The sequence below is a fragment of the Chiloscyllium punctatum genome, chromosome 19 (genome assembly GCF_047496795.1).
Source record: "Chiloscyllium punctatum isolate Juve2018m chromosome 19, sChiPun1.3, whole genome shotgun sequence".
In the NCBI taxonomy this organism is placed as follows: domain Eukaryota; kingdom Metazoa; phylum Chordata; class Chondrichthyes; order Orectolobiformes; family Hemiscylliidae; genus Chiloscyllium; species Chiloscyllium punctatum.
This window is the reverse complement of record NC_092757.1, coordinates 74,077,299-74,099,803: the sequence shown is the minus strand read 5'-3', so window position 1 is coordinate 74,099,803 and position 22,505 is coordinate 74,077,299. Positions and strand designations below refer to the sequence as shown.

The window sequence follows — 22,505 nt, the reverse complement described above, 5'->3', positions numbered from 1 at the left end:
GAGGAAACTGGAGCTCCTGGAGACACGGGGAGAAGGTGCAAACTCCACACAGTCAGTCGCCTGAGGCAGGAGTTGAACCCGGGTCTCTGGTGCTGTGAGGCAGCAGTGCTAACCAGTGTGCCACCGTCCTGCACACACACACACCCCTCAAACACACACACCCTCACACACTCACAATGTTAACTTTTAAAATTTCCTTTTGCTGCAGTTTGTTTAGATATTTTGCACAACAGCTGTTTGCAAAAAAAATATACTTTTGCATTGAAGAAAATGATTCCAAATTAATCACAGTAATGGGAGATCCAGCCAATCCAGTTATATTTATGTGGGCAAGATATAGTTTAGTTCCATTGTCTCTTAATTAAGGAGTATCCTGAAACCCCTGTTTTGTTTTTGTGGATTACTTCATTATTGACTTATTATTTTGACAGAATGCCATGGATCTGGTAATGTTCCATCATTATCTTGAATACTTAAGTTGCTAGCATAGAACTGCCCTTTAGGAACTATTCAAAGTAACCACTATTCAGTTGCTCGCCTTGATCATGAGCAATAACAAACTGCTTCTTCTGGAGTCAAATTACAGTCCAGAATTTCTAACTCAATGTCCACATGCACTTCCAGCATCCAGCAGTTGCTTTACCTCCCAGACGGCTTGTAGAAATACACTTCAAACCTTCTCCTGTGGTGGCAGTTCAATCTTTTATGTTCTGTATTTTCAAATGACCCATTTCCTTTCAATTTATATTGCAGTTTCAGCCACAGTTGCCAAACCATGTCAACAAGCCACCAACAAACTATTCTTACCAACAAATTGCTGCTTACCTCCACAGGCCAAGCATGTCAGGATTGCACTTGATGAGGCAAGGAAGGGACAGGAAGAAGTTGGAGTTACAGAGGGATTTCACCGTTGCCTCGCCAGCTGAGTTTGTAACTCGATTTGGAGGCAATAAAGTTATTGAAAAGGTAAGCAAAAAGTTTTCATTTTAGTAGGTTGGCCTGGCTTTTAGCCTTTGGAACACTATGGTTGCCTGACCAATAACAGAAACAGCTCAGAGCATTCCTCTTGCTCTTCAAAATTGACTGAGTTATAGGAAACACAGCAGTTGTGAATGGTTGTTTCATGTGCCAGAGAATGGTAATTGAGCCACTGCAGCTCTTTTATCTGTGTTAAAGACCTAGCCTTGGGTGTGCGAAACAACATTTCAAAAGTTACAGATGCTGCAGAATATTGTGAACAATGAGGAAGATTGTGGTAGACTTCAGGGGACATTGACAGGGTGATGAAATGTGGTAGATAAAATTGAATTAAAAAAGGTGAACTGGGTTGTATAAATCAGGAGAGTTGATGCAAACTAAAGAATAAAATTCTAAAGGAAGAGGTGCAGGAATAGACAGATCCAAGGATCGTTATAATCCAGTCTGAGGGCAAGTTGCAAAAGTGGTTACTTTATGATTCTGAACTTTCTAAGTGGAGGCATTACGTATAATCATAAGATAGTTAGGTTGAGCCTTCACAAAACTGACTCTGCCTCCACTGGATAATTGTGTCCTATTCTGGACACCATGCTTCAGGAAAGATGAGAGGGGTATAGAGACTGTGTAGAAAATGTATATAGGAATGATTGAGTGGATAGACCGTCGAGTCCACAGTTATTCTAAATCCCCAAGAGAAGAGAGACTTTTGGGGAAATTTGATAAAGGTGTTCAAAAGTTGAAGGCGGTCTACACAGAGTAGGAAGAGAGTTGACAGAAGAGTTGAGAACCAGAGGACATGTATATAAAGTGATAGAGTTAAAGGCAGCATTCTTTGGATGGTTATGATCTAGAATACATTGCCTCGATGTGGAAAAGATCAAGTTCTAGCTATCAAAAGGGAATTGGATAATTGTCTTAAGAGAAACCATTTGCCAGGCTACAGAAAAGGGCTGGATTGGGACGAGCTAAATTGTCAAACAGCATCTTGTGCTGTAACCATCCTGTGATACTATGCTGTGGTCAGAAGTCACACAACACCAGGTTATAGTCCAGTAGGTTTATTTGAAATCACAAGCTTTTGAAATGCTTTCCCTTCGTCACCTGGCAAAGGGGCTGCACTCCAAAACCTTGTGATTTCAAATAAATTTGTTGGACTATAATCTGGCGTTCTGTGACTTCTGACCTTGTCCACTCTAGTCCAACACTGGCACCTCCACATCATTCTTTGCTGTAGTTATAGAATCATAGAGATGTACAGCATGGAAACAGACCTTTCGGTCCAACCTGTCCATGCCGACCAGATATCCCAACCCAATCTAGTCCCACCTGCCAACATCCGGCCCATATCCCTCCAAACCCTTCCTGTTCATATACCCATCCAAATACCTCTTAAATGTTGCAATTGTACCAGCCTCCACCAATCATCTGGCAGCTCATTCCATACATGTACCACCCTCTGCGTGAAAAGGTTACCCCTTAGGTCTCTTTTATATCTTTCCCCTCTCACTCTAAACCCATGCCCTCTAGTTCTGGACTCCCTGACCCCAGGGAAAAGACTTTGTCTATTTATCCCATCCATGCCCCTCATAATTTTGTAAACCTCTATAAGGTCACCCCTCAGCCTCCGACGCTCCAGGAAAACAGCCACAGCTTGTTCAGCCTCTCCCTGTAGCTCAAGTCCGCCAATCCTGGCAACATCCTAATAGATCTTTTCTGAACCCTTTCAAGTTTCACAACATCTTTCCGATAGGAAGGAGACCAGAATTGCATGCAATATTCCAACAGTTGTGTAACCAATGTCCTGTACAGCCACAACATGACTTCCCAACTCCTGTACTCAATACTCTGACCAGTAAAGGAAAGCATACCAAATACGTTCTTCACTATCCCATCTACCTGCGACTCCACTTTCAAGGAGCTATGAACCTGCACTCCAAGTTCTCTCTTTGTTCAGCAACACTCCCTAGGACCTTACCATTAAGGGTATAAGTCCTGCTAAGATTTGCTTTCCCAAAATGCAGCGCCTCGCATTTATCTGAATTAAACTCCATCTGCCACTTCTCAGCCCATTGGCCCATCTCGTCCAGATCCTGTTGTAATCTAAGGTAACCCTCTTCGCTGTCCACTACACCTCCAATTTTGGTGTCATCTGCAAATTTACTAACTGTACCTCTTATGCTCGCATCCAAATCATTTGTGTAGCCCAGCACCGATCCTTGTGGCACTCCACTGCTCACATGCCTCCAGTCTGAAAAACAACCCTCTACCACCACCCTCTGTCTTCTACCTTTGAGCCAGTTCTGCATCCAAATGGCTAGTTCTCCCTGTATTCCATGAGATCTAACCTTGCTAATCAGTCTCCCATGGGGAACCTTGTCAAACGCCTTACTGAAGTCCATATAGATCACATCTACTGCTTTGCCCTCATCAATCTTCTTTGTTGCTTCTTCAAAAAACTCAATCCATTATGTTAAATAGTTCAGTGGGAAAGAATGAATGTTCATTTTGAACAAGCAGTATTTTAAGGATGAGTATTTTAGATATGGTGAAATAAAAATGTTTGGATGATGCCCTTACAATGACCAAGGTTTTGTGGAATGCAAAAGTCTATTTGACCCATCAAATCCATTCTTTTTCACATACCATGTAAAAGTTATTTCTTCCATTCCCAGGGAAAAATAGTTATTCACAATAAAATCTCAAACATTCAGAATTATTGTAGATGATAATTTAACCTGCAGTTTTATATCTTTTGTAGTATTCATTTAGTTCATATTTTAACCAAATAACCTGCTGCCCTTTATCCAAAAGGTACTGATTGGCAATAATGGGATTGCAGCAGTGAAGTGCATGAGGTCTATACGGCGCTGGTCTTATGAAATGTTTAGGAATGAGCGTGCGATACGATTTGTCGTTATGGTAACTCCGGAAGACTTGAAAGCTAATGCAGGTCTGTTATCAACAGCAACAACATGAATTTCTACGATATCTTTAACGTTGTTTCTGTGAAGTGTTATAACAACTGTCTTAAAGGAGGAGAGGGTTTTTAGAAAGGAATTCTAGACTCTAATGCCTGAATAGTTGGATGAGAAGAAATTTCTTCTCAGAGTTGTGTATCTGTGGAATTCTTTACCATAGAGAGCTGTGAGGGCTGGGCCATTAAAACTGTTCATTGCTGTGATAGAGCTACTCTTAATCTGTAAAGAATTTGAGGGTTATTGGGAAAAAGCTGAAAAGATGGAGTTGAGGATTATCAGATCAGCCATGATCTCTTTGAATGGAGGAGCAAACTCCATGAGCTAAGTGGTCTACTTCCGCTCCTACGTCTTTGGTCTTACAGAAAAAGGCATGGCCTCTGTTTGTGGAGTGCAGAGAATCAGAAATGGCGAAGCAAAATTGTCTCTAAGGATTGGACAGTTGGAGGAGTTGACAAAGATGGAAATAGATCCAGGAAAAATTTGAAAACCTGGATAATAATTTTAAAATGGAGTTGTTGCTCCACCTGGAGCCAATGTAGGTCAGGAAACAAAGACAAGGATGGTAGGCAAGCAGAGCTTAATGCAGGTTCAGGTACTCTCAGCAGAACTTTGCATAAGGTTAGCTTTATGGAAGATGTGAAGCTAGGCAGGAGAGCATTGGAAGAGTCTAAGCAGTTACTTTTGCTCAATAATTATTTATCTTGCAAGGCTTTGTCTACTTTGGACTGTAAAGATTTGTCACAAATTATCAAAAAGAATAGCGGTTATGACAAAAGCAAGAGTATCTTCAGCAGCTGTAACAAAGGATATATTTGGATGTTGGGGCCTGCAACCTCCGGTTTAGGGTACAGTAAAGCCTTTTAGTCCAAAGCTCGAGTCACTGTTTCATGTGTGCTACTTTTGTAGTTGCTGTTTGTTTGTAAGATCAAGATCAAGATCAAGCAGTGACATGTTTTTGAGTATATTAGTAGTTAAATGTGTTGATCCAGATAGATGAGACACATTCCAAGTTTAATTCCTGGTATGTGCTGATTTTACCAATGTCCTAGGTAAAATAGTTGCTGGAAATTACAGAGAAGAAAGAAAACACATTATTTAGAATATACAGCACATGTTCCACACATGCCTCCTTCCATTTTATTTTCATCATCTCGCATTATCTACATATCAGCCAGTGATTCTGCTCCTGGCTGCTATTCAATTAACCTCTGTTGAAGAAATGTCCGCGTAGAAGTTTGTAAGCTTCACTGCCTTGGCTCTTATGCAAAGAATAACTAGTTGGAAAACTGCTAGGGGAATGGTGCATACAGAATTATGTACTGGCAGGAGTCGGAGTAAGAGAGCTTAATTGCAGACTGGGTGGGGAGAGAGGAGTGGTCATCCAGTTCATTGAGCATTTGTGTTAAACTTGATTGTTCACATTATCTATCTCCCAGTCATTTTCCTGATCCAAAGCTCTTTTTTTTTTTAGCAGCTATAGCATGTTATGGTGAATTCAGGTAGTAACTGTGCACCTCTGATCTTTGTATGTTCCTTGAAGATTATTACCAGTGTCCACAAGTGTTCTGAAATACTATGTTGCTTTTGTTTTGCAGAGTATATTAAAATGGCAGATCACTATGTTCCTGTACCTGGAGGACCAAATAACAACAACTATGCAAATGTTGAGCTGATACTAGACATTGCAAAGCGCATTCCAGTCCAGGTATTGCTAGAAAAGCAACTACTAACTGGCCTGTTTACTGTAATTTTAAATAAAGACTTTGTAATTTTCTATAGTGCAAATATATTTCCTTTTTAAAATGGTTCAAACTCTTAAATCCTCAGGCTGTGCCTTTGATAATATAATCAACTGAGAGATGTTTCTTTTAGAATAGTTTTCAATGCATTTATAATTCTAATTCTTTCCATCCATTCTCACCCCCTCACTTTGTCCTTAAACTGGAGAATTAGGTGGGTAAGGCCAAGTAAGCACTCTGTGCAAGTTCTTCTAAATGCTTCTGAGATGATGGGTCCATCACATTAGTGATCCCACTAAATAATGGCGAACTTGTAGTTAATAAGGCTGGCCATTAGCTGGTGCTGGAGCCTACCAGAGAGAAGACAATTCTGGATCTGGTATTGTGCAACGAACCAGAATTGATCAGGGACCTCGAAGTGAACGAGCCATTGGGACGTAGTGACCATAATACAATAAGCTTCAATCTGCAATTTGAGAGAGAGAGGGTACAATCAGAAGTGACAATATTTCAGTTGAATAAAGGGAACTATGGAGCTATGAGGGAGGAGCTGGCCAAAGTTCAATGGTGCAATACCTTAGCAGGGATGACAGTGGAGGAACAATGGCAGATATTTCTGTGTATAATGCAGAAGTTGCAGGATCAGTTCATTCCAAAAAGGAAGAAAGATCCTAGGAGGAGGCATGGGTGGCCGTGGCTGATGAGGAAAGTTAAGAAACATATAAAGTTAAAAGAGAAGTATAACATAGCAAAGATAAATGGGAAAACGGAGGACTGGGAAGCTTTTAAAGAACAACAGAGGCTTACTAAGAAGGAAATACGCAGAGAAAAAATGAGGTATGAAGGTAAACTGGCCAAAAATATAAAGGAGGATAGTAAAAGCTTTTTTAGGTCTGTGAAAGGCAAAAAAATGGTTAAGACTAAAATTGGACCCTTGAAGACAGAAGCAGGGGAATATATTACGGGGAACAAAGAAATAGCAGAAGAATTGAATTGGTACTTCAGATCTGTGTTCACTAGGGAAGACACAAGCAATCTCCCTGAGGTAACAGTGGCTGAAGGACCTGAACTGAAGGGAATTAATATTAGGCAGGAAATGGTGTTGGAGAGACTGTTAGGTCTGAAGGTTGATAAGTCCCTGGGGCCTGATGGTCTACATCCCGGGGTACTGAAGGAGGTGGCTCGAGAAATCGTGGATGCGTTGGTGATTATTTTCCAGAGTTCGATAGATTCAGGATTAGTTCCTACAGATTGGAGGGTGGCTAATGTTGTTCCACTTTTTAAGAAAGGTTGGAGAGAGAAAGCAGGAAATTATAGACCAGTTAGTCTGACCTCAGTAGTGGGAAAGATGCTGGAGTCTATTAGAAAGGATGAAATTACGACACATCTGGATAGTAATAACAGGATAGGTCAGAGTCAGCATGGATTTATGAAGGGGAAATCATGCTTGACTAATCTTCTGGAATTTTTTGAGGATGTAACTCTGAAGATGGACGAGGGAGATCCAGTAGGTGTAGTGTACCTGGACTTTCAGAAAGCTTTTGATAAATCCCACATAGGAGGTTAGTGAGCAAAATTAGGGCGCATGGTATTGGGGACAAAGTACTAACTTGGATTGAAAGTTGGTTGGCTGACAGGAAACAGTAGTGATAAACGGCTCCATTTCGGAATGGCAGGCAGTGACCAGTGGGGTACCGCAGGGATCCGTGCTGGGACTGCAGCTTTTTACAATATATGTTAATGATATAGAAGATGGTATTAGTAGTAACATTAACAAATTTGCTGATGATACAAAGCTGGGTGGCAGAGTGAAATGTTAGGAGATTACAGGGTGACCTGGACAGGTTATGTGAGTGGTCAGATGCATGGCAGATGCAGTTTAATGTGGATAAATGTATGGTTATCCACTTTGGTGGCAAGAACAGGAAGGCAGATTACTACCTCAATGGAATCAATTTAGGTAAAGGGGCAGTACAAAGAGATCTGGGTGTTCTTGTACACCAGTCAATGAAGGTAAGCATGCAGGTACAGCATGTAGTGAAGAAGGCTAATAGCAAGAGGGATTGAGTATAGAAGCAAAGAGGTTCTTCTGCGGCTGTACAGGGCCCTGGTAAGACCACACCTGGAGTATTGTGTGTAGTTCTGGTCTCCAAATTTGAGGAAAGCCATTCTGGCTATTGAGGGAGTGCAGCGTAGGTTCACGTGGTCAATTCCTGGAATGGTGGGACTACTTTACGCTGAAAGACTGGAGTGACTGGGCTTATATACCCTTGAGTTTAGAAGACTGAGAGGGGATCTGATTGAGACATATAAGATTATGAAAGGATTGGACACTCTGGCAGCAGGAAACATGTTTCCGCTGATGGGTGAGTGCCGAACCATAGGACACAGCATAAAAATACAGGGTAGACCATTTAGGACAGAGATGAGGAGAAACATCTTCACCAAGAGAGTGGTGGCTGTGTGGAATGCTCTGCCCCAGAGGGCAGTGGAGGCCCAGTCTCTGGATTCATTTAAGAAAGAGTTGGATAGAGCTGAAAATGTGTTGCTGCAAAAGTGCAGCAGGTCAGGCAGCATCCAAGGAGCAGGAGAATCTATGTTTCGGGCATGAACCCTTCTTCAGGAATGAGGTCTCAAGGATAGTGGAATCGAGGGTTATGGAGATAAGGCAGGAGCAGGATACTGATTAAGGATGACCAGCCATGATCATATTGAATGGTGGTGCAGGCTCGAAGGGCAGAATGGCCTACTCCTGCACCTATTGTATATTGTTTTCAAATCTGTGTGTGTGGGTCTGTCATTCTAAGGCCAGTGGTTTATTCCAGCAGCTGTTTGTTACTTTCTTGCTACCTTGACTAAATTTTGTTTACACAGTGATGATGTGTAAAGAATGTATGCAGATTTGTGATATCTTTTCCATTTCCAGGCAGTATGGGCAGGCTGGGGCCATGCATCTGAAAACCCCAAACTACCGGAACTTCTCCATAAACATGGCATTGCTTTCATGGGTAAGAGATAACTTTGCCAGATTCTGCTTAAATCATCAGTTACGGGGAATTTAGAGAAAGAAGGTACTTCCACTTGTACTGCTTCTTTTATGTAATCAAGGTGTTGCAAGTGCTTTACAGCTAATTTTATTTGCAGGTAAATCTGACTGCTAATTGCACAGAAGGATCTCATTATTGTAAAATGGCTGGTTAACTTGTTTTATTAAGGGCTGAAAGTTAGCAGGTCAACAAAACTTTGTTCTTTTAGTGTCTTTAACTGTCCTTTCAAACATGCATTTGAATTAATATTTAATGTGCAAAATGGTCCCTCCCAACAGTGGAGCAACCTATGTTCCATGCTAAAGTCCTAGAGTGGGGCATGAGAAAGCAAATTTCTGATTTGGAGGCAAAAGCATTATAACAGTCAACTGTGGTTCAGTTGATTTCAGTCTCCCCTATGAATTACCAGGTTTGGGGTTTGTGTTCCATTCCAGAGTTTGAGCACAAAAGTAACGCTTGGTACTCCAGTGCAGTATTGAAAAACTGCTGCAATTTGTTTTTTGTCTTTGTTTTTAATTTGCCCATGTTGACCAAATTTCCTGGTATGTTTTAATTCCCCTTGTCTGTGGGGCAGGGGTGTTGTGTCATTCGTGTCTCTGTCAACAGCAGCACGCCATTGATGTCTTAGTAAAAAGGTAAAGTTGCCATAGTCTTACCAGACCATAGGGCTACTCGCTAATTAGAGTGAAGAGACCAGTAGTTGTTTAACCTAAGGGTCACCATGCCTCAGGCAAGGGGAGAGGTTTAGAAGAAGAACCTCATGGTAACCTCAGCTGGCGTGGGAATTGAAGCCATGCTGTTGAACTTACTCTGCAGTACAAACCAGCTGTCAAACTAACTGAGCCAATCCCCTGTCTTAGTACTTCATAACAATTAATGAATTGTAACTAAGTGTTTTCTGTAGCTGTCACCATCTTAGTATGATCCATTTTCATTGCCAGTTGCTCCAAAACTAGATAACCATGTTGGGTATAAAATGCTCCTTGCTTTAATACAGTATGGTATTCTCTGCATTATCCTTGGCCCCTATTGTACTTCGTACAGAATCTAAAATAGTTTGCTTTGGAAGCATATTGTTTTGGTTTGATTTTTGAGGACTTGCTCTATCATTAGGCTCTAATATCGTTCGCCACTATGAAGCTTTCATTTGAGTACCATTGCTGTTTAGAGATATCATTACATTTTCTTCTGGTGCTGTACATGTTGAACTGAGATTTTTTATTCAAAGTATTTTTTATTCTCTTTAGGTCCTCCAAGTCTAGCTATGTGGGCACTGGGTGATAAAATTGCCTCTTCTATAGTTGCGCAGACTGCAGGAATCCCCACACTCCCTTGGAGTGGCAGTGGTAAGTCTATGATCTCATGGTTTTAACTTGGACAATTAGATGGGGAGACTTTCTTATTACTGGAAGATGGGGTAAAGCAGGATGTGTGGTAAGTCCACTTACAACAGGTTTTTGATTGTCAAACTGTTTTATGACTAGAGGCAGCAGGCTCAATTTAGGAATTATCTTTTGGTAGATGAGTAGCAGTTAGATGTCTAGATTAACCTCAATGTTTCCAGGCAAAGTAGTGTGTGTGTGGGATCCCTCCTCTTTGCAGCGGAGTAATGTTCTCCGTACTGAAGTGATCTATCATGTTATTTGCCCTAACTTTGTTGAGGTACCTGATGGGTATGGGCACAGAGGCATTTCTCCCCTCGTAATATGAATCCCTTTATGAGAAAAGGGAGTGAAAATTGTATTGACTTGAAGTAAAACATAAAGTGCAAATGCCTTTTTTAAATTGTAAAGGCTATAACTTATTGTTCTGTGTTTTTGTTTGTGGACTGAAATGGGAAAGGAATTGTGTTAAAAGTCAAGGATTATGCAAAGTATTACTGCAATTTTTAAAAGCAGGTTACTGGCACACTGTAAGAATTGTTTCCACTGCTGTTTGTTCAAGTAGCAGGGGTGTTTTACTACAGGTGAGCTGGAGCCAGGGCTGAGTGTGAAGAGAAGTTCAATTGGCAACAGGTAGCTGATTGACAACTGGTCACTGTGCCACAAACCAATGTGGTAGGCCTTCTCCCTGCCAACAGCAATATGATAAGTTCCCAGGTAATTGAATATCATATGTCTGCAAGTGTCTAGTCAGAAGTCATCGGACCTTTAGAAAGGAAAGCATTGTCCTCTCTGCAAGAAAAAAAAACATTTCATGCCTCGAGAGTGAGTTTATTTTCCCTCGCGAGTTGCTGTAAGTTGTGGTTTTTAACCATTTAATCAGAAACTTTGTGAACCTGTCCCTCCTACAAGTAAAAGTATCTTGAGAAGGAAGATCACGGTGCAGCTGGTCCTGGCAAGCCAAAAAGATCATCTCAGTGAACCCTGTGAACATTTGAGCTGACTTCCCAGTCTTTCTCTACTCTCTTAAATACCCTTTTTGTTTTGTGTCTGTTTGCATGAGGGTTAGAGTTTTAACTAGTAGAGCTATATGTCAATGGTTCATAATTGTTTACTTGTAGTTAGGGTCTATTTATTTGTAATAAATAGTAATCCTTGTTAAGTACAAAAATCTGGCCCTTGCTTTCTACCATCCTGAGTTTCAAAGGCAGATAAAGTAGATAATTTTGCGTACTTTTGTAAAATCTTTAACTCTTTGACTCTGGCAATAGAGGGACTTGATTTTCCGGATGCTACCCTAGTGAGGTGTAACAAAGTGCACTAGTGTTGCTTTAATGAACTTCTGTTGTTGTAGTCATGCAAGGTTGCTGGGAGTCAAGTTTGAAGCAACATTCACTTCTTGATATTAAGTTACTCTGATAAAGAACATTAACAAATAGATCCTTTGAAACAATGCTGCATCTTTTTTTTATTTGTACAGTGCTAGCATCAGAAATCTTTAAAAAAAGTAAACAAAAGCACAGCAATTGGTGGAGTGGAAACGAACAAATATATCTGTTGTCCCACCATCTCATCTGTCAGTGTATAATATCTATAAACACTCTCTCATTTGGTCAGAAATGAGTAGACTCTAATTCATATGTGGTTATTGAATAAAATTAGTTGTTAAGTGGGAAATATTGCTATGGTAGCTCACTGAATATATTTCTAAGTCTGCATATTTTTTAGTTGATAGACTGGTCTGAATAAAGAACTGACTTTTAGAAAAAAATATTTTGATAAATGAGTGAGTTATTGGGAAAAGGAAATTTTAATACAGTACTATTCGGGACAAACCTCTTAGAAACGACTTCTTTACTCTGAAGTCGGAATGTATGTAAAATCTGCTGGTCTACCATTGAATCCACTTAAGTTTTGAATTGATCGGTTGCCTTCTATCTCCAACTGCAGCATCCCTTATTTTCTTCTTCATCCTGGGTTCCCTCAGCTCAATAGGCTAGACATTTTTGATGAGTTGAAGGGATCAGGCTGTTCCTAATGGCTAACTACCAGAAGGGGTGTGCATATTGCCGGTTGGGCATTCCCTCTCGGCGTAGTCCGTCATACTTTTGCTTTCACCTATTAGCCCAACATGTGACTTCACTGTACTGTCATATTAGGAAAAAATACGTCATGCAAAATGAAAGTTGTTAATGTGAGCTTGAATTAGAAGATTATTTATTTCTGTTGTATTCCCCACACTCTTCACCATCCTGTCAACCCATTACCAGATCCAGATTATTTCTTTGCTGTATGAAAGCATAATTTGCTTTAAACTTCTTGTCTTAGGGCTGACCATTGAGTGGACTGAAACGGAACCACTGAAACTAATCGTGAGCGTTCCTTCTGAGCTGTATGAAAAAGGTTGTATTGCAGATGTGGAGAGTGGTATGAAGGTAAGAGGAACAGACCCTTAATTGTTCATCCACGTTCCAAAAAATAACGAGGCTGGTGCAAAGGGTCACACAGAAGCAGCCAAGAATGTCAGGTAATTCTATATCATGCTTAGGGAGTGTGCCACAGCAATTTCCAACGCGTGAAACATTGTTGAAATGCAATTGCTGTTACAAGGTAAACAGCACAGCATTTTGTGAACAAAACAGTTACTCAAACAGCATAATTTCTGTAAAATCTTTTATTTCCCACCTGAGACCACTGGTGAGAATTGGTGGCAACAATAAACTCAGTCCTTGATACTGTCAGAAGGTTGGTTGTAAAGGTTGGTTTCATAACTAAATTGTTCACTGGTTTCTACCCTGCTTTCATGTCATTAGAGCAGCAGAAATTTCACAGCTCCAGCAGTGAGATTTGAAATGCGTATTCCCTGTGTGGATGAGAGTGGGAGCTATAGAGAGAATGAGCATACTGACCATAGCACTGTGGTACTTGGGGAGAAAAGATAAATGTAGTTTTATTTGGGCACAATTCAGTCACTGGAATAGACACAGAATTTTTCACCAGAGTTGAGGATCCCAAAGTCTGTGTTGCCTTGCCTGGTGCCTGGGTTTAGGATATCTGGGCTGCAGAGGAACCTGGAATGGGAGGGGAAAGATCCGATTGCCTTGTTCCACGAAGGTATCAATGATGTGGATAGAAAGAGAAAAGAGATTATGGTAGGAGAATATGAGCATCTCTGGACTAAATTACAAAGCATAATAAAAAAAGTAGTTACTAACTGAGCCATGAGCAAATTGGCACAGGTTCATCATGACGAAAGAGGTAAATGTGTGGCTCAGATTGGTGTGGGAGAAATGGGTTTGAATTCATGGGACATTGGTACCAGTACTGGGGATTAGAGGGAATTGTTCAGAAGGGATGGGCTCCACCAGAGTCCATGCTGGGACCAGAGTCTTGGTGAATCGCATAACTCGTACTGTGAATAGGGCTTTAAACTAAATGGTGGGTTCAGTTGAATGGAAAAGTATGGCAAACATAAAGGTGGGGAGGGTTCAGCAGAGGCTGTTAAAGTTTCTAGAACAAGTAGTGTAACAGAGAGTATGGAAAGGATCAGAATATCTAACTTCAAGCACAGCAGATAAGGGGCCAACTATGAGAAGAGGGCAGTCAACACTGGACTAAGTATGTTATACTTAAATTCACGTGGTTTAGAAAACAAGGTAAATGAGCTTGTACAATTTGAAATGGTGAGTATCAGAGATATGGCTGTAAGGGGATCAGGACTGGGTTCTCCGCCTCCTCCAAGACTTCTGTTTCCTGGCCCCCAATGCCTCATTTTCACCATGGACATCCAATCCCTCTAAACCTCCTTCCGCCATGACCAGGGCCTCCAAGCCCTCCGTTTCTTCCTCTCCCGACGTCCCCAACAGTACCCTTCCACTGACACTTTCTTTCGTTTGGCTGAACTGGTCCTCACTCTTAACAATTTCTCCTTCGAATCCTCTCACTTCCTCCAGACCAAAGGGGTAGCCATTGGCACCCGTATGGGCCCCAGCTATGCCTGTCTCTTTATTGGCTACGTAGAACAGTCGATCTTCCATAGTTACACAGGCACCACTCCCCACCTCTTCCTCCGCTACATTGATGACTGCATTGGTGCCACCTCGTGCTCCCGCGAGGAGGTTGAGCAATTCATCAACTTCACTAACACATTCCACCCTGACCTTAAATTTACCTGGACCATCTCTGACACCTCCCTCCTCTTCCTGGACCTCTCCATCTCCATTAATGACGACTGACTTGACACCGACATATTTTTTACAAACCCACCGACTCCCACAGCTCCCTGGGTTGCACCTCTTCCCACCCCACCTCCTGCAAAAATGCCATCCTGTATTTCCAATTCCTCCGCCTTTGCCGGATCTGCTCCCAGGAGGACCAGTTCCACCACAGAACACACCAGATGGCCTCCTCTAGAGACCGCAATTTCCCTTCCCACGTGGTTAAAGATGCCCTCCAACGCATCTCGACTACATCCCGCCCCTCTGCCCTCAGACCCCACCCCTCCAACCGTAACAAGGACAGAACGCCCCTGGTGCTCACCTTCCACCCTACCAACCTTCGCATAAACCAAATCATCTGACGACGTTTCTGCCACCTCCAAACGGACCCCACCGCCAGGGATATATTTCCCTCCCCACCCCTTTCTGTCTTCCGCAAAGACCATTCCCTCCATGACTACCTGGTCAGGTCCACGCCCCCCAGCAACCCACCCTCTTGTCCTGGCACCTTCCCCTGCCACCGCAGGAATCGCAAAACCTGCGCTCACATCTCTTCCCTCACCTCCATTCAAGGCCCTAAAGGAGCCTTCCACATCCATCATAGTTTCACCTGCACATCCACAAATGTCATTTATTGTATCCGTCGCTCCAGATGCAGTCTCCTCTACATTGGGGAGACTGGACGCCTCCTAGCAGAGCGCTTTAGGGAACATCTCTGGGATACCCGCACCAATCAACCACACCGCCCTGTGGCCCAACATTTCAACTCCCACTCCCACTCAGCCGAGGACATGGAGGTCCTGGGCTTCCTTCACCACTGCTCCCTCACCACCCAACGGCTGGAAAAAGAATGCCTCATATTCCGCCTCGGAACATTTCAACCCCAGGGCACCAATGTGGATTTCACCAGTTTCCTCATTTCCCCTTCCCCTACCTCACCCCAATTCCAAACTTCCAGCTCAGCACTGTCCCCATGACTTGTCCTACCTGCTTATCTTCCTTTCCATCTATCCATTCCACCCTCCTCCCTGACCTATCACCTCCATCCCCACCCCCAATCACCTATTGTACTATGCTATTTTCTCCCCACCCCCACCCTCCTCTCATTTATCTCTCCGCCCTGCAGGCACTCTGCCTCTATTCCTGATGAAGGGCTTTTGCCCGAAATGTCGATTTTCCTGCTCCTCGGATGCTGCCTGAACTGCTGTGCTTTTCCAGCACCACTCTAATCTAGAATCTGATTTCCAGCATCTGCAGTCATTGTTTTTCCCTAGGAACTAAATATAGAAGGATACATATCCTGTTGAAAGGAAAGGCAGAGGGGCGGTTGCCTTTTAGTAAGAAATGAAATCAAATCAATATCAAAAAGTGATAGAATTGGAAGGCATATAATCTGTGTAGGTAGTGTTGAGGAACTGCAAAGGAATGTGGGACAGAAAATAAGTCAGGAGACAGATGCACATAAGAAAATCATTACAATACGCTGGTGGACTGGGAAAATCGGGTTGGTAGCAAATTTCAAGAAAAAGAATTTATGGAATTTGTCTGAGATCTTTTTGTAGCAGGTTATGGTAGATCCCACTAAGAAACAGGTAATTCAGGATTTAGTAACATGTGATGAGGTAGACTTGATTAAGGAGCTTAAAATGAAGGAACCTGAAGGGGCAGTGACCATAATGTGATAAAGCCCCCCTGTAGTTTGAAAAAGGGAAGATTGAATTAGAGGGTAACGGTATTACAACTGAACAAAGGTAACTACAGAGAGGGAGGAGCTGGCCAGAATTGATTGTAAGGGGAGCCTAACAGGGAAGACTGTGGAGCAGTAATGGCTGGAGTTTCAAGGGACTACAGAAATTCATTCCAAGGAAGAAGAAATGTGCAATGGGGAGGACAAGGCAGCCATGGCTGGCGAGGGATGTCAGGGACAACATAAAAGCAAAAGACCTTAATCAGGGGGTGGAGGAGAGTTTAATGGTTATCACAAAGGAAAAGGTCTTGGGAAGCTGGATAAATCATCGAGACCAGATGGACTACGCCCAAGAGTTCTGAAGGATATATCTGAGGAGGTTGTAAAGACATTGTTGTGAAGATTAGTGGGAATTCAGGGGACTGTGAAGCCTTTGAAAACCAGCAGAGGGTAACTAAAAAAAGCAATAAGCAAGGAGAAGGTGAAATAAGAGAGTAAGCTAGTTAGTAATATAAGATTGCAAGAGATTTTTAAATTTGTAAAAGTAAGATAGAGGAAAAAGTGGACATTGGTGGACTGGAAAATGAGGGTGGAGAAGTAGGATTGAGGAAGAAATGGCGACATATATTGCAATAGCTATTACAGTGGAAGACAGTAGCAGCAAACTAGAACTTCAACAGTCGGTGGCGGGAGAGAGTTTAGTGGCTATCACTAAGGAAAAGGTCCTGGGGAAGCTGCATAAAACATCCAGACCCAGCTGGACTACACCCAAGAGTTCTGAAGGGTATAGCTGAGGAGGTTGTAGAGGCGTTGGTGGTGATCTTTCTGCAGTCACTGGAGTCAGGGAGGGTTCCAAAAGTCTGTAAAATTGTTAACTTACCACTCCTGTTTAGGAAGGGAGGGAAGAAAAAGTCAGGAAATTATACGCTGACCTCAGTTGTTGGTAAGATTTTGAGAGTCCATTATTAAGGATGTGTTTGTGGAGTACTTGGAAGTGCATGGTAAAAGTCGGCACTAATTCATCAAGGTGAGTCAAGTCTACAAGGAGGTAACAAGCAAGTTAGACAAGGGAGAGCCAGCAGACATGATCTATTTGGATTTCTGCAGGAGGCTGTTAAATAAGATAAGAACTTATGGTGTTCGGGGCAAGAAACTGGCATGGTTAAAGGATTGGCTGTCTGACAGAAAGCAGAGAGTGGGGATAAAGGGGTCTTTTTCAGAAAGGTGGCCTGTGACTGCAGGGGTCTGTGTTGGGACCACAGCTATACATGCTATACATTAATGATCAGGACAAAGATCCTTAAGGAATTGTTGCAAAATTTGCAGATGACACAAAGCTACGTGGAGGGACAGGTGGTGTTGAGGAAGTGGGGAGGCCGCATAAGGACTTGGACAGGCTCAGAGAGTGGACAAATAAGTGACAGGTGGAATACAATGTGGGAAAGTGTACAGTTTATACACTTTGTTAGGAAGAATTGTGTATTTAATAGTGTAGACTGCTTTCTAACTGGGGAAAGGCTTTGGAAATCTAAAGCACAAAAGGACTTGGGAATCCTACTTCAGGATTCTCTTAACATGCAAGTTCAATTGGCAATGAGGAAAGTAAATACAATGTTAGCATTCATTTCAAGAGGGCTAGAATATAAGAGTAGAAATGTACTGCTGAGGCTGTATAAGGATGTGGGCAGAATGCATTTGTAATATTGTGAGCCAATTTGACCCCTGTATCCAACAAAGAATATGCTGGTATTGGAGGGCTCCAGAGAAGGTTTGCAAGAATAATCCCAGGGGTATGACAGGCTTGTTAACTGAGGAGCGATTGAGGACTCTGGTTGTGTAACTCTGAGTTCACAAGGATGGTGGGAGTGGATCTGATCGAAGCTAACAGAATACCAAGAGGCCTGGATAGAGTGGACATAGAATTTAATTTGGATAAATGTGAGGTATTGCATTTTGATGAAATAAACAAGGATGGGACTGGTACAATTAATGGTAGAGCCCTGGATTGTGTTGTAGAACAGAGAGACCTAGGGGATCAGGTACATAATTCTTTAAAATTTGTGTCACAAGTAGGCAGGGTGGTTAAGAAGTTGTTTAGCACACTTGCCTTCATTGCTCCTAACTTTGTGTTTAGGAGTTGGGACATCATGGGCACCAAATAGCCACCACAAGACTTGACCAACTATCATTAGTATCCATAAACACAGACGAAGAGGGACACCAGTTTGACTGGGACAATGTATCAATCCTGGGACAGATTAAACAAAGACACGCACAGGAATTTGTAGAGGCCTGGCATTTAAACCAGAACTCCATTAACAAACCTATCGATTTGGACCCCTTTTAACAATCTCTCAGAAAAAGAACCAGAAGTGATATCACCCACCACAACACACCAAGACACATAAATAGCAAGTGGGACAGAATACCAGTGTTTCAACGGAGGCTGTCTAATGATGTTACCTAGCATGGTGACAAAATATCTAAGAACAAATCTACCAGCTCAGCAAACAAACTGACAACCAGTTGTGACATCGGGTTGAGGTTATAGAGGACATTGAGGCCTCTTCTGGAGTACTGTGTACAGTTCTGGTCGCCTTGCCATTGGAAGGATATCATTAAATTGGAGAGGGTTCAGAAAAGATTTACTTGGATTTTGCTGGAAATGGAGTTATAAAAAATAAGCTGGGACTTTTCACTGGGACATAGGAGTTTTAAGGACGAGCATCGATAAGGTGAATAGCAACGGTCTTTTCCCTAGGGTGGAGGATTTTAAAACTAGGCGGCATATTTTTAAGGTGAGAGGACACTTTGTTTGTTTGTTTTTAAAAGGGGCGTGAGGGGCAGGTTTTTTAACAGAGGGTGGTTCATGTGTGGAGTGAACTGCCAGAGGAAGTGGTGGATGCAAGTACAAGTTTAAAAAGTTTAAAAGCCATTTGGATAAGTACATGAGTAGGAAAGGTTTGGAGGGATATTGGCAAAATGCAGGCAAGTGGGACTAGTTTAGTTTTGGAACTTGATCAGTGTGGACTAGTTGGGCCCAAGGGTCTGATTCTGTAAAATGTTTCTGCTTGTAGGAGAGACTAGGACCTGAGAGCACAGCTGCAGAGTGAAGGGATGACATTTTAGTACTGAAAAGACGAGATTCAGCCAGAGGTGTGGTGAATCTGTGGAACTTTTTGCTACAGAGGGCTGTAGAGGCCAAGTCATAGAGTGCATTTAAGATGGAGATGATAGATTCTTGATTGGTAAGTGGGCAAGGGTTACGCGGAGAAGGCAGGAAAATGGTATTGAGAAGCAAATCAGCCATAATTCAAAGAGCAGACTTGATAGGTGAATGGCCTAATTCTGTTCGTATATCTTATGGTCTTACCACACCTCTTCCTAGTTAAACGAACAATTATTTCACTAAGCCTTGAGTTCTGCAAAACGTTTGATAGTTCTATATGGGTATGTTTTGTAGAATTTTATCTTCAGACCTTTTCTGTTTTATTGCATTGCCAGGCTGCAGAGGATATTGGCTACCCAGTGATGATCAAGGCTTCTGAAGGAGGAGGTGGCAAAGGGATAAGAAAAGTGAATGCAGCTGAGGATTTTCCGAACCTTTTCAGGCAGGTGGGTGATACACAGAAAAGATGAATTCTGCTGCCTCTTGAATAATGCCATGAATTTCATGTGTCCTGGCTTCTGTTAAATGTAGTTTTGGAAAATGCTGATGCAGTGCAAGCTTATAATGCTATAATTTCTGTGATGCTAGTGAAAACATAGATACCAGAAAATGGCAACAAATGAGTCTCCTTAAAGTTTACACTGGATTCTTTTCTATGTAATAGAGAAAGTTGATCTATAATAGTGTAAATTCTTCTGTTTAACTAGTTATAGAAGTTTGATTCTCTTGGGTGTTTTGAGATTTATCTTGTTCTCGTATAGTTATCAATTCGCTCAAATAGTGGTCTTTTGTGCACAGTTGTAACCTGATCGTGATTGCCATTTTTTAACTGCTCCAAAAACAATGCATTGGAAATAATGTACATTAATTAACACATGGCGAGAAGCAGTTGAGCCTGTTTGTCTTCAGGTGGTTTGTCTTTGTGGGTTGGCCAGCAGGATGAACTAATTTCAATGAAAATTTGGAAAGTATCTTGAGATTGCTTTTGATGCATGTTGGTTTTGTTCTTGAACAATAAATTTGATCAGGTCTGTTTGAACATGGAAACAGCATAATTCTTTGTGTGTACATCAAACTGTTTATTTTGTGCAGTCGATTTTTTTCATTTAATTTCACTAAAATAATTTGAAGCTGCACATTAATGAAAAGTTACTTCCTTGAGAGTAAATCCGCGTATTATTGTTCAGCTGCACAAAAATGTTTGTAGATGAGGTAGGCCCATCATGTTAATCCTCCCATCGAAACTGATTAATTACCCTTTCCTCCCTACAGTATTTATTGTTCTGTTGAACAATATCCTGTGCAATACACCAATTTGGCCAAGAATAGAAGAACAATTTATAAACCAGTCTTATAATACCAAATCTAATCCAGTTACCTAAAGGAACCTGAGGCTTACTCAGGTCTGAATCTTTCCCACATCTCCATAGCTGTGCACAAGTATCAAAAATGTGCCTGAGCACAACTGAACCAGCGACAATCCTCCACACTCCGACATGTCACCTCCCTTCAATAATTTTATTTTGGTAAAACTCCCATTCTTTTTCCACTCTTCCACCACTATCCAAGACAGTTATTTTTCTTTTCTCCAAGATTGTTGTTGGGACTTCAGACATGTTTCATTCTTGGTATTTTGCATGATTGTAGATGCAAATCTATCATTGCATTCATCCCTTTGGATGCACTTCTTGTACAGTTTGCCTGAAGGTTTAGCTTGAAATGAAAAGGACCACCCCAATTTTCCATTTAATTAGAAAAACAGATTCATCCAGTGATTCCAGTTCCTGTCCATTTGGTGTAATGTTTTCAGGAGAAGAAATTGGCATTTTTCTCTTTCTTTCAGGTACAAACAGAGGTCCCTGGTTCTCCAATTTTTGTAATGAGGCTTGCTAAACATGCACGCCATCTTGAAGTCCAAATTCTTGCTGATCACTATGGCAATGCAATTTCCCTATTTGGCCGTGATTGCTCAGTTCAACGTCGACACCAAAAGATTATTGAGGAAGCTCCTGCGACAATTGCTACCTCCTCAGTGTTTGACAACATGGAGAAGGTGAGTACAGGAGATCTTGCTTGTACCACTGAGAAACCTATTTGAATAAATTATCTTTCAAAAGGGATAAGCAACAGAGTTGTATTAACTGAAGTAGTTTTAAATATGTGGTCCCTGGATTTCCTTGGATGTTAATGTTTTCAAAGAGCCTTGCACTTGTAAATGATGGGCTAGGGTGGCAGTATCCTGAGATGCGGTCCCAGCATAGTAATAATAGAGGCTAGTTCATTGAGGGAGTTGAGGCAGACAGGCCTCAACATGGATGTATGAAACCTGCTGGTGGAGTCGAGATCAGGCAAGTGATGTGAAATGAGAACAGAAACCTTTGGCTTGCTTACTTGGCTCCCTGCTTGGGTCTAATTGTAGCAGTGCTTAGGATAAGGAGAACCCATACAGATGGATAGTTGAGTTTGCAGGCCCATGGAACAGGCAAACGTCAAGTATCTATTTGTGCCCAGCAGTTTCATCCAGCCGGGGTGCTCTTCTGCTAATCCTGCAAACTACAACAATCTCTACACTGGATGGCGCTGGTGGGTGTAATGTTGAGAAAAGCTGCTGGTTTGCCCTGTATGGTGTTCAAAGTGTTGTGCCATTCTGGCTGAATATAAGATTAATGTAGTACCCACTTCTAAACTTGCTGTTTTGAGGTGTATATCCATGTGGACATTGATTCTTGAGACAGCAGGATGTGTTCGAGGCAAGTTTAATCAATTAGAATTGTGTTCACTGGAGTTCAGAAGAATGAGGGGGATCACATAGAAATCTATACAATTCTAACATGACTAGATAGGATATTTCAGGGGTCACAATCGAAGATAACGATAGAAGTCTGTTCACCCAGAGAGTGAGCCTGTGGAATTTGCAACCATGGAAAATATTGTATGATTTAAAGAAGTCGTTGGATATAATGCTTGGGGCTGATTGGGTAAAGGATATGAGGGAAAAGCAGCAAGAGGCTATTGATTTGGATGATCAGACGTGATCATAATGAATGATGGAGCAGGTTTAAAGGGTCAGTTGGCCCACTTCTCCTGTTTTTTATGTCTAATGCCTTGCAAATACGTACTCCAAAAAGTATTTACTGTTCTTAATAGAAATACTTGAAGAGTCCCCTTAATATCAACTGGTTTTTTCAAAAAAGATGTTTAAATTGGTGATCTGTAATTTGTTAAGTTCATTGAATTATTTAAAATGATCACTGCAGGTGTGACTTCCCTTCGAAATGCTTTCAGTGTAGGGTTTTTACATGCAATGA

The 22,505-nt window shown here is 41.8% G+C and overlaps 1 protein-coding gene across 1 annotated transcript in view; it reads left to right on the top strand.

Annotated features, from left to right (window-relative positions):
* The window catches only part of acaca (acetyl-CoA carboxylase alpha), a 271,808-nt gene that overhangs the window by 23,956 nt on the left and 225,347 nt on the right, over positions 1-22,505 (top strand). The window contains exons 3-10 of the mRNA XM_072589677.1: positions 834-966; positions 3,790-3,928; positions 5,552-5,661; positions 8,622-8,703; positions 9,990-10,088; positions 12,453-12,559; positions 19,533-19,643; positions 21,041-21,250. Coding sequence (XP_072445778.1) covers positions 834-966; positions 3,790-3,928; positions 5,552-5,661; positions 8,622-8,703; positions 9,990-10,088; positions 12,453-12,559; positions 19,533-19,643; positions 21,041-21,250 — 991 coding nt within the window. The remainder of the gene's footprint in view (positions 1-833; positions 967-3,789; positions 3,929-5,551; positions 5,662-8,621; positions 8,704-9,989; positions 10,089-12,452; positions 12,560-19,532; positions 19,644-21,040; positions 21,251-22,505) is intronic.